Genomic DNA, 15501 nt, shown 5'->3' on the forward strand with positions numbered 1-15501 from the left:
TTTTGTTGTTTTTATATGGATTTTTAACAACTCAAAATACTTCATATGATACAAAAAAGGTATAATTTCTGCATCCCAAGAATAACCAATATTTCCTAATTTTCTGAGGGATATATAAGTTTAGTGTTCTGATTTTTTCTGAAGAGATTGCAGTCAATAAAGTTTTAAGTAAGCTTAACTGCTTCTCAGTTTCAGATTGTATTGTATAATGTATGCCTCCTTGTCTGTTCCAGTTTATTGAGAGAACATTCAATTGATGGCACTGGCTGGGCTCCAACTAGAACATTAAAGGTACCATTTCTTTTTAGCTATAAAAATCTGTTTTGATGTAGTTATCTTCTGAACAGTTCATGTTTATAAAATATATGCTTTGCCAAGTTAGGGTAACAGTATTGCTGTTTCTATAAAAGTTTAATATTTTTGTCTTCAGAAGAACCTTAGTGCCTCATTTATTAAAACGTGAAGATCTTTTTTTAGTACTTAGCACTGTTTTTTTCTCTGCCTTATAATCAAAATATTAATTTTAACTTTATTTGTTAAAATCCATTTGCATAGCTGTACAGACAAATGTGGGGGGAGGGATAGCTCAGTGGTTTGAGCATTGGCCTGCTAAACCCAGGGTTGTGAGTTCAATCCTTGAGGGGGCCATTTGGGATCTGGGGCAAAAATTGGGGATTGGTCCTGCTTTGAGCAGGGGGTTGGACTAGATGACCTCCTGAGGTCCCTTCCAACCCTGATATTCTGTGATTCTGTGGATATAAAATAAAAACCAATGCTTTGGCAAACCAAAAAGCTAGTCATGATATTCTGTCTATATTGTCTTGTAAACTGACTCTCTGCTACTAATGAAGAAACGTCATCCCATGTGTTTTAATGTTAAGCTCTTTTAGTGAGTTCTCTATACTCTTGAACTTATATTTATAGGGCAACATTTTACCTGCTGAAAGACTGGTTAATAGTAAGGGTAGATCCTGCAAAACCCTATTCATGTGAATAGTCCTGTTGACTTCAGTGAAATTCAGATTTTTGGTATTGCCTACATGGAGACTCGGTGCTCAGTAAGCCAGGATGTAAATCTCCAGTGTACTAGCTTGCTGAGCACTGTGGACACTGCTGTCGCTCACTAAAACATCCATAGTGCGCTTTAATGTTATACAGTTTGAAATTTTGAGACTTTCTGTAGAAGAAGTTTCTGAAGAGGTGGATCAGTTAAATATCTAGCTATTATCTTCAAAGTACAGGAGTACTTGTGGCACCTTAGAGACTAACAAATTTATTAGAGCGTAAGCTTTTGTGGGCTATAGCCCACTTCATCGGATCCATAGAATGGAACATATATATATGTTGGAAGTTACCATACAATACGTACAGATAAGTTGGAAGTTACCATACAAACTGAGATGCTAATTAGTTAAGATGAGCTATTATCAGCAGGAGAAAAAAACTTTTGTAGTGATAATCAAGATGGCCCATTTAGACAGTTGACAAGGGTGTGAGAATACTTAAGGAAATAGATTCAATATGTGTAATGACCCAGCCACAACCAGTCTCTATTCAAACCCAAGTTAATGGTATCTAGTTTGCATACTAATTCAAGCTCAGCAGTTTCTCGCTGGAGTCTGTTTTTGAAGCTTTTCTGTTGCAAAACTGCCACCCTTAAAGCTTTTACTGAGTGGCCAGAGAGGTTGAAGTGTTCTCCTGCTGGTTTTTGAATGTTATGATTCCTGATGTCAGATTTGTGTCCATTTATTCTTTTGCATAGAGACTGTCCGTTTTGACCAATGTACATGGTAGAGGGACATTGCTGGCACATGATGGCATATATCAAATTCGTAGATGTGAAGGTGAATGAGCCCCTGATGGCATGGCTACTGTGATTAGGTCCTATGATGGTGTCACTTGAATAAATATGTGGACAGAGTTGGCATCGGGCTTTGTTGCAAGGATAGGTTCCTGCGTTAGTGTTTTTATTGTGTGGTATGTGGTTGCTGGTGAGTATTTGCTTCAGGTTGGGGGGTTGTCTGTAAGCAAGGACTGGTCTGTCTCCCAAGATCTGTGAGAGTGAGGTATCATTTTTCAGGATAGGTTGTAACTCTTTGATGATGCGCTGGAGAGGTTTTAGTTGGGGCTGAAGGTGACAGCTAGTGGCGTTCTGTTATTTCCTTTGTTGGGCCTGTCCTGTAGTAGGTGACTTCTGGGTACTCTTCTGGCTCTGTCAATCTGTTTTTTCACTTCAGCAGGTGGGTATTGTAGTTTTAAGAATGCTTGATAGAGATCTTGTAGGTGTTTGTCTCTGTCTGAGGGATTGGAGCAAATGTGGTTGTATCTTAGAGCTTGGTTGTAGACAATGGATCATGTGGTGTGTCCTGGATGGAGGCATGTAGGTAAGTATAGCAGTCAGTAGGTTTCCGGTACAGGGTGCTGGTGATGTGACCTGAGTGGGAGCATAGTAAATTCATTCTTCTCTTTAATACACAAATGGCTTTAAAAAGTAAGTGCTGAGGCTGAAATAGCCTCTTTGGTAATGGCAAATGCTTGTAGCTTGTTTCTGGATATGAAGTGTGACTACATAAAAATCCAGTGATTGATTAATCCTTTCCCTTCTAATTATTTGTGGTCCATCCAGTGAGCCCATTCTTTTGCAAATTTAGTATACCCAAAATGAGTACATTGTTTGAAATACAAATATTTTAATTTGTATATCAAAGGAGGAAAAATGTTCTGTGTAAGGAGTCCTGGCCATGGATTTCTGTGTGGCCAAGGATAAGTCCCTTAAACTCTCCAGCTGAGTTTTTGCATCTGTAAAACCAATATTATGCCTCATTGCCACCCTCATAGATTTTGTGGCTACGTTTTTCAGTGTTTGTAAAAGAGATCCTTGGATGGATCTACATAAGCTCGAATACATGGAAGTGTATGTTTAATATATATATATATATATGTGTGTGTGTGTGTGTGTGTGAGTATAAATTGTGTTAGTATTATTCAAACACACAGAATGGTTATTGCATATGTAATATATGTATACTAGGTATGTAGTATAAACTGAAAAAATGAGTGTAGTTGTGAGCTGTATGTAAAATTATAGTCATGTGGTGATAAATTTAATTTATGTCACCAGAATAGAAAGTGTACAGTGCTCACTTTATATTATTTTTGATTGCAAATATTTGCACTGTAAAATGATAAACAAAAGAGGACGCATGGTTAAAGCATGAAGGGACATATGAATCTTTAGTACATCTGGCACATAAATATCCTGCGATGCCAGCTACAACAGTTCCATGCGCACGCCTGTTCTCACTTTTCAGGTGACATTGTAAACAAGAAGCGGACAGCAGCATCTCTTGCAAATGTAGACAAACTTGTTTGTCTGAGCACAAAGTAGGACTGAGTGGACTTGTAGGCTCTAAAGTTTTATATTTTTATTAATGCAGTTATTTTTGTACATAATTTTACATTTGTAATTTCACCTTTCATGATAGAGATTGCACAACAGTACTTAGAATCATAGAATCATAGAATATCAGGGTTGGAAGGGACCCCAGAAGGTCATCTAGTCCAACCCCCTGCTCAAAGCAGGACCAATTCCCAGTTAAATCATCCCAGCCAGGGCTTTGTCAAGCCTGACCTTAAAAACCTCTAAGGAAGGAGATTCTACCACCTCCCTAGGTAACGCATTCCAGTGTTTCACCACCCTCTTAGTGAAAAAGTTTTTCCTAATATCCAATCTAAACCTCCCCCACTGCAACTTGAGACCATTACTCCTCGTTCTGTCATCTGCTACCATTGAGAACAGTCTAGAGCCATCCTCTTTGGAACCCCCTTTCAGGTAGTTGAAAGCAGCTATCAAATCCCCCCTCATTCTTCTCTTCTGCAGGCTAAACAATCCCAGCTCCCTCAGCCTCTCCTCATAACTCATGTGTTCCAGTCCCCTAATCATTTTTGTTGCCCTTCGCTGGACTCTCTCCAATTTATCCACATCCTTCTTGAAGTGTGGGGCCCAAAACTGGACACAGTACTCCAGATGAGGCCTCACCAATGTCGAATAGAGGGGAACGATCACGTCCCTCGATCTGCTCGCTATGCCCCTACTTATACATCCCAAAATGCCATTGGCCTTCTTGGCAACAAGGGCACACTGCTGACTCATATCCAGCTTCTCGTCCACTGTCACCCCTAGGTCCTTTTCTGCAGAACTGCTGCCTAGCCATTCGGTCCCTAGTCTGTAGCTGTGCATTGGGTTCTTCCGTCCTAAGTGCAAGACCCTGCACTTATCCTTATTGAACCTCATCAGATTCCTTTTGGCCCAATCTTCCAATTGGTCTAGGTCCTTCTGTATCCTATCCCTCCCCTCCAGCGTATCTACCACTCCTCCCAGTTTAGTATCATCCGCAAATTTGCTGAGAGTGCAATCCACACCATCCTCCAGATCATTTATGAAGATATTGAATAAAACCGGCCCCAGGACCGACCCCTGGGGCACTCCACTTGATACCGGCTGCCAACTAGACATGGAGCCATTGATCACTACCCGTTGAGCCCGACAATTTAGCCAGCTTTCTACCCACCTTATGGTGCATTCATCCAGCCCATACTTCCTTAACTTGCTGACAAGAATACTATGGGAGACCGTGTCAAAAGCTTTGCTAAAGTCAAGAAACAATACATCCACTGCTTTCCCTTCATCCACAGAACCAGTAATCTCATCATAAAAGGCGATTAGATTAGTCAGGCATGACCTTCCCTTGGTGAATCCATGCTGGCTGTTCCTGATCACTTTCCTCTCATGCAAGTGCTTCAGAATTGATTCTTTGAGGACCTGCTCCATGATTTTTCCAGGGACTGAGGTGAGGCTGACTGGCCTGTAGTTCCCAGGATCTTCCTTCTTCCCTTTTTTAAAGATTGGCACTACATTAGCCTTTTTCCAGTCATCCGGGACTTCCCCGGTTCGCCACGAGTTTTCAAAGATAATGGCCAGTGGCTCTGCAATCACAGCCGCCAATTCCTTCAGCACTCTCGGATGCAACTCGTCCGGCCCCATGGACTTGTGCACGTCCAGCTTTTCTAAATAGTCCCTAACCGCCTCTATCTCCACAGAGGGCTGGCCATCTCTTCCGCATTTTGTGATGCCCAGCGCAGCAGTCTGGGAGCTGACCTTGTTAGTGAAGACAGAGGCAAAAAAAGCATTGAGTACATTAGCTTTTTCCACATCCTCTGTCACTAGGTTGCCTCCCTCATTCAGTAAGGGGCCCACACACTTCTGTTAGGTGAATTGAAAAATACTATTTTTGTATTTTACAGTGCAAATATTTGTAATAAAAAATATAAAGTGAGCACTGTACATTTTCTATTGTGTAGTAATTGAAATCAATATATTTTGAAAATGTAGAAAACATCCAAAAATGTTTAAATAAATGGTATTCTATTATTAACAGCATAATTAATTGCAATTTTTTTTAATCGCTTGACAGCCCTAATGTGGTGTCATCCTCTGAGTTGATTAACGAGGTTGGAACCTCTAGATCCATCGCACAGACCTCTGCCAGTTAAGATAAAGGAATAAGGTTTTCACCATCTATAGGGACCAGAACTGAAAGGCCATTATACACACACTAGGCCAGTGCTTTTCACAGATATTAGTTGAGAATAGAGGAATGATAGATTCAGGAAGCTTGGATTCCATTCCAGACTTCAGAGAAGAGTGTGCTTTAGTGGGCATAGCCCTTTCTTCCCTGTCTCAGTTCTGTCTCTTCTCCTGCCCTGGCTTCTTATCCCTGCCTGCGTAATTCCAGTTTCCCCTCCCACTTCTCATTCTAGTCCCAGTCTTCTTGCCCAGCCTTCAGAGTTTCCTGTTCGAGTTCCAATACACGCTTCCCTCCCCATCTTCCATTCTCTCTCCATCCCCACACCCAGTCTGTCTCCTTTCCTGGCCAAGCCCAGTGCTCTGCTTCTGGCTTCTCATCCGATCTCAGTGCCTCTCCACCACCACACACACACACAGCCAGTTAGCTCCTAGTTTTCTCACTGGTTCCCAGTCTCCTTGCCCTGCCAGTCCCAGCCTTCCCTTCTGTTCTCTCCAACTTCCAGTCTCTCCTGTCCCAATCTTACCAGACTCCTTGTTCCAGTCTACTCCCCTCCTTCCCCAGTCTGGCATTTTTCGGTTCTGCATTCAAATCCAACAGCTGCTGCTTCCACTCTGCCTAAGTGCCAGCGGAGATGAAGGGTATAATTGGAAACTTGCGAGAGGGGCCCCCTGATCTCAGTTACAGCACCTGGCCCCAGCCCCAGCCCCGAGCAGCAATTACAGGAAAGTCTGGCTTTGCCTCCTTAGTCTGGGGCTGGAGTATGCTCAGTCACTCTGTGGGGATGGTACATGCATAGTCTGGTCAGCACTAGAAGCTGTGGGAAGCTTGAGCATGATAAGTGAGGAAGGAATCAGGGATTTTTGCTATTAAACATCGAAGTCTACTGAGCATGTGTGAGTTGTGATTTCTTTTTCAAAAGCTTAAACTTAGCCAAATTTGGGTGGATTTTCACAGGAATGACAAAGCGCACTTCCCTAATATAGAGGCCACTCCCTGCCAAATGTCAAGGCCCTAGTGCAAAGCACAGGGTCACTAGACCATTTCAAAGAAAATGTCTCATGATTTTTTTTTTTTTTTTACATGGACAAAACAAGATATTTTCCACTAAATCTCATTCTTGGAAACAGTTGAAGTATTTTTGGCTAAAATTGTATGGATTTAAAAAAATATATATATGGAGACAGACATCAATATGGAAAATTTCAATCCGAATGTTCAGTCTGGCAAAGTTATAAGCAACTGAAAACAGTATATTGTAATGGGAAGTGCAGGGCAACCTTAATAATAGGTGGTGCTACAAGCCCTGCCTATATATCACAGTAGAATCTTTGTTACTGTCACAGAAAGGAAGTAAATGTGTACGCTGGTGGTGATCTGCCCAGCCAGCATGTGGGAGTCTTCAGAGCGATCAATAGCAAGCAGTGAACTTAATCATAGAATCAGTGTTGGAAGGGACCTCAGGAGGTCATCTAGTCTAACCCCCTGCTCAAAGCAGGACCAATCCCCAACTAAATCATCCCAGCCAGGGTTTTATTAAGCCAGGCCTTAAAACCTCTAAGGATGGAGATTCCACCACCTCCCTAGGTAGCCCATTCCAGTGCTTCACAACCCTCCTAGTGACATAGTTTTTCCTAATATCCAACCTAAACCTCCCCCACTGCAACTTGAGACCATTACTCCTTGTTCTGTCATGTGCTACCACTGAGAACAGTCTAGACCCATCCTCTTTGGAACCCCCTTTCAGGTAGTTGAAAGCAGCTATCAAATCCCACCTCGTTCTTCTTTTCCGCAGACTAAACAATCTCAGTTCCCTCAGTGTCTCCTCATAAGTCATGTGTTCCAGTCTCCTAATCATTTTTGTTACCCTCTGCTGGACGTTTTCCAATTTTTCCACGTCCTCCTTCTAGTGTGGGGTCCAAAACAGGACACAGTACTCCAGATGAGGACTCATCAATGTCGAATAGAGGGTCGAACTTACTGCTGAGTCATCTCTCACATCTAAGGATTGAGATATGCAACAATGAGAGCCTAATTTTTTAATTTACTTGTAAATTTTTGATTGCTTAGCACATCAGATAATTCTTCCTTCTCTGTTTGCGGAGGTGTGTTTTCAGTTGCTCCAGCAGCTGACCTGAAAGTTCAGGCTTCAAAAGAAGGGGAGTTTAGTGGACTGGGTCTGATGTCACTGCTTGCGATTGACAACTTTGATGACTGCCTTGAGAGGGCAGGGCTGAATAATATCCACATGTTCATAGTTCCTGACATGTTGTTTGAGAGATTAAAATTGCCGGTAAATAGGATGGAGAGGGAAATGATATTCTGCCCCCTTCTTCAAGGATTTTTTTTCTTAGCTGGTTCTCCTCCTTACTCTCATTTCTCTCAGAGAGAGGTCATTGCATCTCTTTCTCTAGAGTGTGTGTGTGGCGGGGGGGAATGGGATGGAGGGGCGGTATTATGTGTCATCACATGGTGCCTGTTGGCACCCACGCCACCAGTAATTCCCCTATCTTATTGGGTTGAGTGCGTTCCTGGTACTTGCAGGTAGAGCAAATAAAACGCAGGTCAGTAAGTTTAGTATGTGCAGCAGTGAGGAAGATTCTTATAGGAGAGAGCTGTTTTTGTATGTCCAAATATAGTAGCTAAACTCTATAGCTATTAGCATGGGTTTTATGATTCCATGACAGTAACGTTCATATTTTTAAAATATATAGGAATAGGTAGCCTTAATGTTTAGAAGAGAAGTGTAAAACTCTTAAGTATAAAATTCATGCTTGAAATTATCTGTAATTTATCATTTTGTGAAAGCAACAGCTTGAGGCAGGATAACAGAGTAGTTAAACATATTATCTTTTCTGGTATGTGTGACACCCCCAGGCTGCAGTCTGGACTGTAGAACCACTGTGACCCCTTTAACTCTCCTGCCCAGGCTCTTCTCCTACACTGATATGCTAGTGAACAGCAAGCTACTTCAGGCTCTGTTCTCTCAGCCAGCAGCATGCAGAGGCGCACCCAGCAACATACATGAAGCCTTTCTTAGCCACTCATGAACTGTATATCGGGAGATGACCTCGAATTCCCCTATCCCCAGCCTTGCACCCCAGAAATGTGGTCTTACACTGCTCAAGACCCCCTGATCAGAGTAAGCTCACTAATTAGTTTGTCATATCATCAACGGGTACGAATATGCACCAACCTTTGTAACCCGAGTAGACTTCAAATACTTCTATTTATCCATAAAACAATAGCTTTATACCTCAGTATCCTGTCATCTACAATATATGCTGCCTGGTGTAATTCTGTGCAATATTTTGCATCACTAATTTTAATAAAAATATTTTCATTTGCATTGGATAAATTTATAAATATGAATTGAATTGCCCAATGATTTAAACAAAATGTTTACTATTTTAAGTCTTTATTGATGATACTAGTAGAATGACATCTATAAGATTCCTGCAATTGTTTTTAAACCAGATTTCACCCATTGTCTTCTATACCAATATAGCCTTGATTATATTTACATTAGATTCTTATTTAAAATAACCTTTCTGTTCCGTTTACTAGATATGGCTACGTTTCATAAATTGGTTCCAGAGATGAACAATTAGACATAACAAATCTGATTTAAAGTAGACTAAAAAAAAACAAGTGCCAACTCAACCAGTAAACAATACCTTAAAAAAGCCAGGCTGTCATGTGGACTCTTTTTTAGTAAAGATAAATGCAGTACAGTCTCATGGTTTAATTTTTATATATTTGTCAGGATTATATTTTGCTCTGTTAAAAGAAAAGGAGGACTTGTGGCACCTTAGAGACTAACCAATTTATTAGAGCATAAGCTTTCGTGAGCTACAGCTCACTTCCTCAGATGCATATCGTGGAAACTGCAGCAGGCTTTATCCTAGAGTACAGCAGAGGATGATTCTGTTTGCAGCAGAGCACCAGAGCAGGAAAACTTTCATATAGTTGTGAAAACTATATGAGCGCCTTCAAAGTGCCACCTGAGCCATGCTGCCTGAGCCCCAGGGTAGCAGCGGCAGGGCTCCGGCAGGCCCGGGGCTCCCTGCAGCGGCTGGGGCCCAAGGTCCTTTAAGTCACCACCGGAGCCCTGCCACTGCTACCCCAGGGCTCCGACAGTGGGGCTCGGGAGGCAATTTAAAGGGCCTGAGGCTCCAGCCACTGCAGGGAGCCCCAGCTCCTTTAAATCGCCAGCCTGGGGAAGCCGGTCAGGTCCGGCATGCCATACCGGCTCTTGCTTGCTTTCACCTCTGGCCCTTGGTCACCTCAGGCACATGGCTCCTGAGCAGTGTTTGATGGGGCTATAAAATCAGACTTTCAAAAAGCTCACCACATTTGTCCCTGCATGTCTGAGAATACTCTTGAGCTACTCCTTATCAAGAAGACATACTGTAGAAAATCAAATGTCTTCTGGCCAAGAGAACCAGCCCCTGCCACAACATTCACCAGGTGCGATTCACATCAACTGAGGACCTAATTTTTTTTCTTTATACTACTGTTGTCATAAAATATACTTTTACTTTGAGTCTGATATTTCTCCTTTACCTAGTCTCAAGACTATGGGTTAAGTTCATTGTTTTGATTTCTGTAGCGTAACTGCATTACAGACTTTGTGGACTGACTTTCATTTTTTAAACTTCATGGAGAAATCAGCGTATAGTTTTGTTGGTCCCAGGATATGAGAGAGACAGAGTGCACTCATCTTGGCTCTCTGAAAAATTAGTGAAAGAACGCTTATTTTTAAAAAAAAAAAAAAAAACTATGACCTTTAATAATCCCTGCTTCATAAGAAATGTGCAAAAACATACCCTGTTTCTTTTAACTGCTTCTTGCAGTTTCCCTGTTTTTGAATGGTAGTAATTATTGCTCACAGACATGTAAAAGACATTTCATGAGGATGGCAGAGTACACTAGAAGAATTTAATGAAGCCATTCCTGTTTTCCAAAACTTTGGTAATACTTTCTGAATACAGAATTATTTAGTGGGAGTATATTCCTGTTGCCTAGTCTCATGGGGGGGTGTTGCATTTAGTTTTCATTATCATTGTAGTGTTCATTCTGAAGCTAGTTCAGAAATCCAGTGGGAGCGCTGGTTTATAAAAGAAAGTCTGCTATGCCGTAATGTAACTATACGGGCAAATATCAAGGGCTCCAGTAAGAAGAAAGTATGTTGTTTTGTATGCATGCTGTTACGGATTCGGAGCCTGTGACATGCATGGCTGACTCTGTCTCTCTGAAACTGAAACAGAGCTTGTTTACTGCTTCTGAAATTCTTCAGAAACGTTCAAATATTACTTTGGAGCAGTGGTCTCCAACGTTTTTAAGCACAAGATCACTTTTTGAATAAGTGCAACCCAGAATCTACCCCATCACTTCATCCCCCCCCCCCCCCCGTCACGCGCTCTCCCTCACCCACTTTCACTGGGCTGGAACAGGGGGTTGGGGTGCAGGCTCTAGGCTGGGGCCGAGGGGTTCAGAGTGTGTGAGGGGGCTCCAGGCTGAGCCTGGGACAGGGGGTTTGGGTGCAAGAGGAGGTAAGGGATGCAAGTTCTGGGAGGGAGTTTGGGTGCAGGAGGGGGCTCAGGGCTGGGGTAGGGGGTTGGGGTCTGGGAGGGGCTCAGGGCTAGGGCAGGGGGTTGGGGTGCGGGCTCTTGCCGGCCCTTATCTCAGGTGGCTCCAGGTGGGTGGTGCAGCGGGGCTAAGGCAGGCTCCCTGCCTGCCCGCCCACCCCGGCCCCATGCCACTCCCAGAAGCTGCCAACATGTCCTTGCGGCCCCTGGAGGGGGGCACATGGCTCCTTGCACTGCCCCTCCCTGTAGGCACAGCCCCCGCAGCTCCCATTGGCCGCAGTTTACCGTTCCCGTTCCACTGTGTGGGCAGTGCCTACAGGTAGGAGCAGCACGTGGAGACCCCACCCCCTCCCGACGCAGGGACATGCCAGCAGCTTCCAGGAGCAGTGTGGGGCCAGGAGAGGCAGGGAGCATGCCTTAGCCCTGCTGTGCCACTGGACTTGTAGCGGCCAGAGACTGTGATAGACTGGGCAGAGACTCCATGATCGACCAGTTGATCGCGATTTACCAGTGGTGACAACTGCTTTGGAGGGAAGAAAGTAAATGAGACTAGGAGGAATTCAGAGGTTTCCCATTTTTTCTTCCTTCTTTCATGCTAAATAAAGCATTTTATACTAATATTTTAAATACTCTGTAATCTAGATAAATATAAAGTGAGTGACGTCCACCTTAAGTAAATTGTTTTCATTTGGCTAGTAAGTAATAAAAATACTATTTTAAATAAATATTAAGGTTGCAGTATCACGCACTAAGTGTCTACTGAGCATGTGCAAATAGATTTTTTCCTGTTGATCACTACTCTAGTTTAAAAAAAAAAAAAAAAAAGGAACAGGAGACGTCTCTGTGTGAGAGTATGACTATTTCCTTTTCTTGATTCCAAGTGATAAATATTTTACCAAATGTCTTGTCAAACATATATTAGCTACAAGATGGAAAAGTCTCAATCTTCAGTATAATTAACTAGAGTCTATTCGATAAGAAGTACTCCTTAATAGTTTTATTTAGGGAGTTTCCATGGTGTAGTTCTTTAGCTGCTTTTGTCTGACTTTTTAAATTAAATAAATAGTTAAACACTTCTTGCATATAAAAGGAAAATCTTATTGGTAATTTACATTTTTACACTCTGAAAAACACTATGTAGTTAATCTTTCAGACATCTGAGAACACAGTTATACAAGTCAAAGGCAGTGTGTCAAAGGCATAATTTTGGTGTAGGTTTGATAGCAGACTGTGAAATGGATGTGAATTACCTACTTGCTAGGGTTGGCGACTAGAACAGAAGTAGGTCTTCCGACCAAATGAGATGCTTTAAAATTCTTCAATCTCAGGAGAAACTATTTTACAAGCAGCACTTTGTATTTTAAGTCACTATTGCTAAATCTGAAAGGGAGGCATTTTGGAGTTGCAATTTTTTCTTTATTTGGGGTGGCATAAATAAATCTGTAGGGCGTTTTTGTTTTTTTCAAAGTAATGATTTTTAGACCCAACACAAGTATGAAACAATGTTATGGGGCAAAGAAAAAGAGACCTTCATCAATCAACCTTTGTACTGACATGTTGATCTTCTGATGTGCCTTATGTTGGATTCACCATGCTTTGGCCCAAACAGTTGCAGCAGTAAGTGATGGTCACCCTCTTGGTCAGCATAGCAGGGACTGCAACTTTGACCTCCAGAGCCACAGCACTCTGCAGGGGCTCATGTTATGTTGTTTTACTTTCTTAATTTTGATTTCTATGCAAACAAATACGTTTTATTTAACTACATAGGTATATTTGTCAATTATAAAACAGAATCCATACAAATATAAAAAATCAAAATAAAAAAAGACCAATTTTTTTTAAACATCTGCTGCATAAAATAGCCCCCACACTAATAATACCAATTGTCTTGCACCTTCCCTAACCCCCAAAGCCTGGTTAAATAGATGGGATTTGCGATGTGCTCTGACAACCTACAACCTTGCAAATCTGCATATTTTATAGGCAAAATCCTGTGTTCTCTGGAGCTGGCTTGACCTAAATACTGTATCTAAGGTCCTGAATTCTAAAGAACCTCAGTACAGCAGAGGGGAAATTTTGGAACACCTTAAGATAAATTATAAGCAGTGCAATAGTTAACGATGTGCTGAAATTTAAATTGTTGCTATTTTTCTTAGAATTAGTATCCTGCAGATGCCACTGCACTGGTTTGCTCTCTTGATTCCCATTTGGAATATTTTGTTGCAACCAAAAGAGCAAGAAACCTAAGGTCCCCTCTCTCCCAGACCCCCCTCCCAAAAAAAGACTTCAATTCTGTCTAGCACAATTCTGCATCAAGTTCTACAGCCACCGACTGCAGTCACATACTATATGGGTTGTTGTTAATACACAAACTGCTAGTTTCTTCCCAACACAAACTGCTAGTTTCTTCCCACTTTTCAGAGGAACAAATAGTGCTGTACTTTTTTATGCAGGTATAGTATACATGATTTAAAAATACACTTTGCGTGTTCCTTCTATTTCTAGTTCTTCTATTTATTCACAAATTCACGAATTTCCAGTGGGTCACTAATTTGTTTGGTTTCAGAGTAACAGCCGTGTTAGTCTGTGTTCGCAAAAAGAAAAGGAGGACTTGTGGCACCTTAGAGACTAACCAATTTATTTGAGCATGAGCTTTCGTGAGCTACAGCTCACTCCACGGTATGCATCCGATGAAGTGAGCTGTAGCTCACGAAAGCTCATGCTCAAATAAATTGGTTAGTCTCTAAGGTGCCACAAGTACTCCTTTTCTAATTTGTTTGGGTCTCCCAGCAGTCTACTGAGTATAATTGTTTCATAGGCTACTTATGCAGAAGACAATCTGTATGTAGTATTGGCATTCAAAATCACACATATTGATGTGTACAAACATATGTGTACAGTATGACCTTTTTACACAGGGCTAAATTTTTGGTTGGCTCTGTGCCATTGTGGTAGAATTATGATGTGGGCACAGGGAGCCTTTTCCTCCTCTATGCATTTTCACTGTAGAGGAAACCCTAACAAAGCTCTTGCTGGGATGATTTAATTGGGGTTGGTCCTGCTTTGAGCAGAGGGTTGGACTAGATGACCTCCTGATGACCGTAGAGATTCATTGCCATGGAAGCAAATCCCAAATAGTGGCAGTGATGGGAGACTTTCACACTTATAAAAGATTCACTGTTATCATTCTATAACAGCTATCACAAACTGCTAGGAAAACTGACCCGAACCTTGGCCAGAGAAACTTGGTTTTGTTTCCATAGTGATTATTCATTATTTTCCATGATGACTTGATTAACACACACAGTGTCCCTTGTCAGCTTCTTGGTTTCCTTAAACAATGTGTTGAAGTTCAGTCAACATACTTTCACGTAGCGGTCTTTCCAGGACACAGACGCTTTCTCCATTTTACAGTTGGTTCGGCCTACTACCAGAGTCTGGTCCTTCCGTTTGGCCTGGCTATAGCACTAAGAGTGTTTGCCAAGCACATGGCAGTAGTCGCGGCCTATCTCGGGCGTTGGGGTATCCAAATTTACCCGAAACTCTGCGACTGGCTTGTCAAAGGCAATTCCGAGGCTCAGGTCCAACATGACATCACTGTACTACAATCACATGCCACTCCTTGAGACTACTGGTCAACCACAAAAAGTCCACGTTAGTTCCAGTTCTAAGGATAGAATTCAGCGGAGGCATGCTCGACTCAACCCGGGCAAGACCATTCCTGCTGTTAGACAGGTTTCAGGCCCTGATGGACCTCATCACGGAAGTGTCCGCATTTCCCCTGACAACAGCGAGGGCATGCCTACGCCTACTAGGCCATAAGGCAGCTTGCACATACGTGGTCTGCCATGCCAGACTCCGTATGCGGCCCTGCAGCAATGGCTGGCATCGACCTATTCCCAATCCAGGGACAACCTGGAAAAGATCATAACCGTTCCTCTGGCAGTTCGCACCTCGCTGCGGTGGTGGACCGATTGCGAGAAGGTTCTGGAAGAAGTCCCATTTCACAGTCCCGCTCTATCTGTAGAGCTAGTGTTGGACGCTTTGGAGCTTGGTTGGGGGGGCACACCTTGGACATCTCCGGACCCAGGGGATGTGGACCCTGCAGGAGACAACATTACACATAAATGTAAAGGAGCTCAGAGTGGTCCAGCTGGCCTGTGGGGTCTTCCTGCCACACCTGTCAGGCAAAGTGGTGAGAGTCCTGATGGACAATACAGCCTCAATGTTCTACATCAACAGGCAAGGAGAAGCGCGCTCTTTGGCTCTCTGCCAGTAGGCTCTCCATCTCTGGGACTTCTGCATTGGCCACGACATCCATCTGG

The 15501-nt window shown here is 42.6% G+C and overlaps 1 protein-coding gene across 4 annotated transcripts in view; it reads left to right on the forward strand.

Moving 5' to 3' along the window:
• Positions 1-15501, forward strand: part of UBE2F (ubiquitin conjugating enzyme E2 F (putative)) — a 132823-nt gene that overhangs the window by 67662 nt on the left and 49660 nt on the right. For all 4 annotated transcript variants that reach the window (XM_078848029.1, XM_073306748.2, XM_073306751.2 and 1 more), the window contains one exon: positions 234-291. In XM_078848029.1, the coding sequence (XP_078704155.1) occupies positions 234-291 (58 nt within the window). The remainder of the gene's footprint in view (positions 1-233; positions 292-15501) is intronic.

The sequence above is a fragment of the Lepidochelys kempii genome, chromosome 11 (assembly GCF_965140285.1).
Source record: "Lepidochelys kempii isolate rLepKem1 chromosome 11, rLepKem1.hap1, whole genome shotgun sequence".
NCBI lineage: Eukaryota > Metazoa > Chordata > Testudines > Cheloniidae > Lepidochelys > Lepidochelys kempii.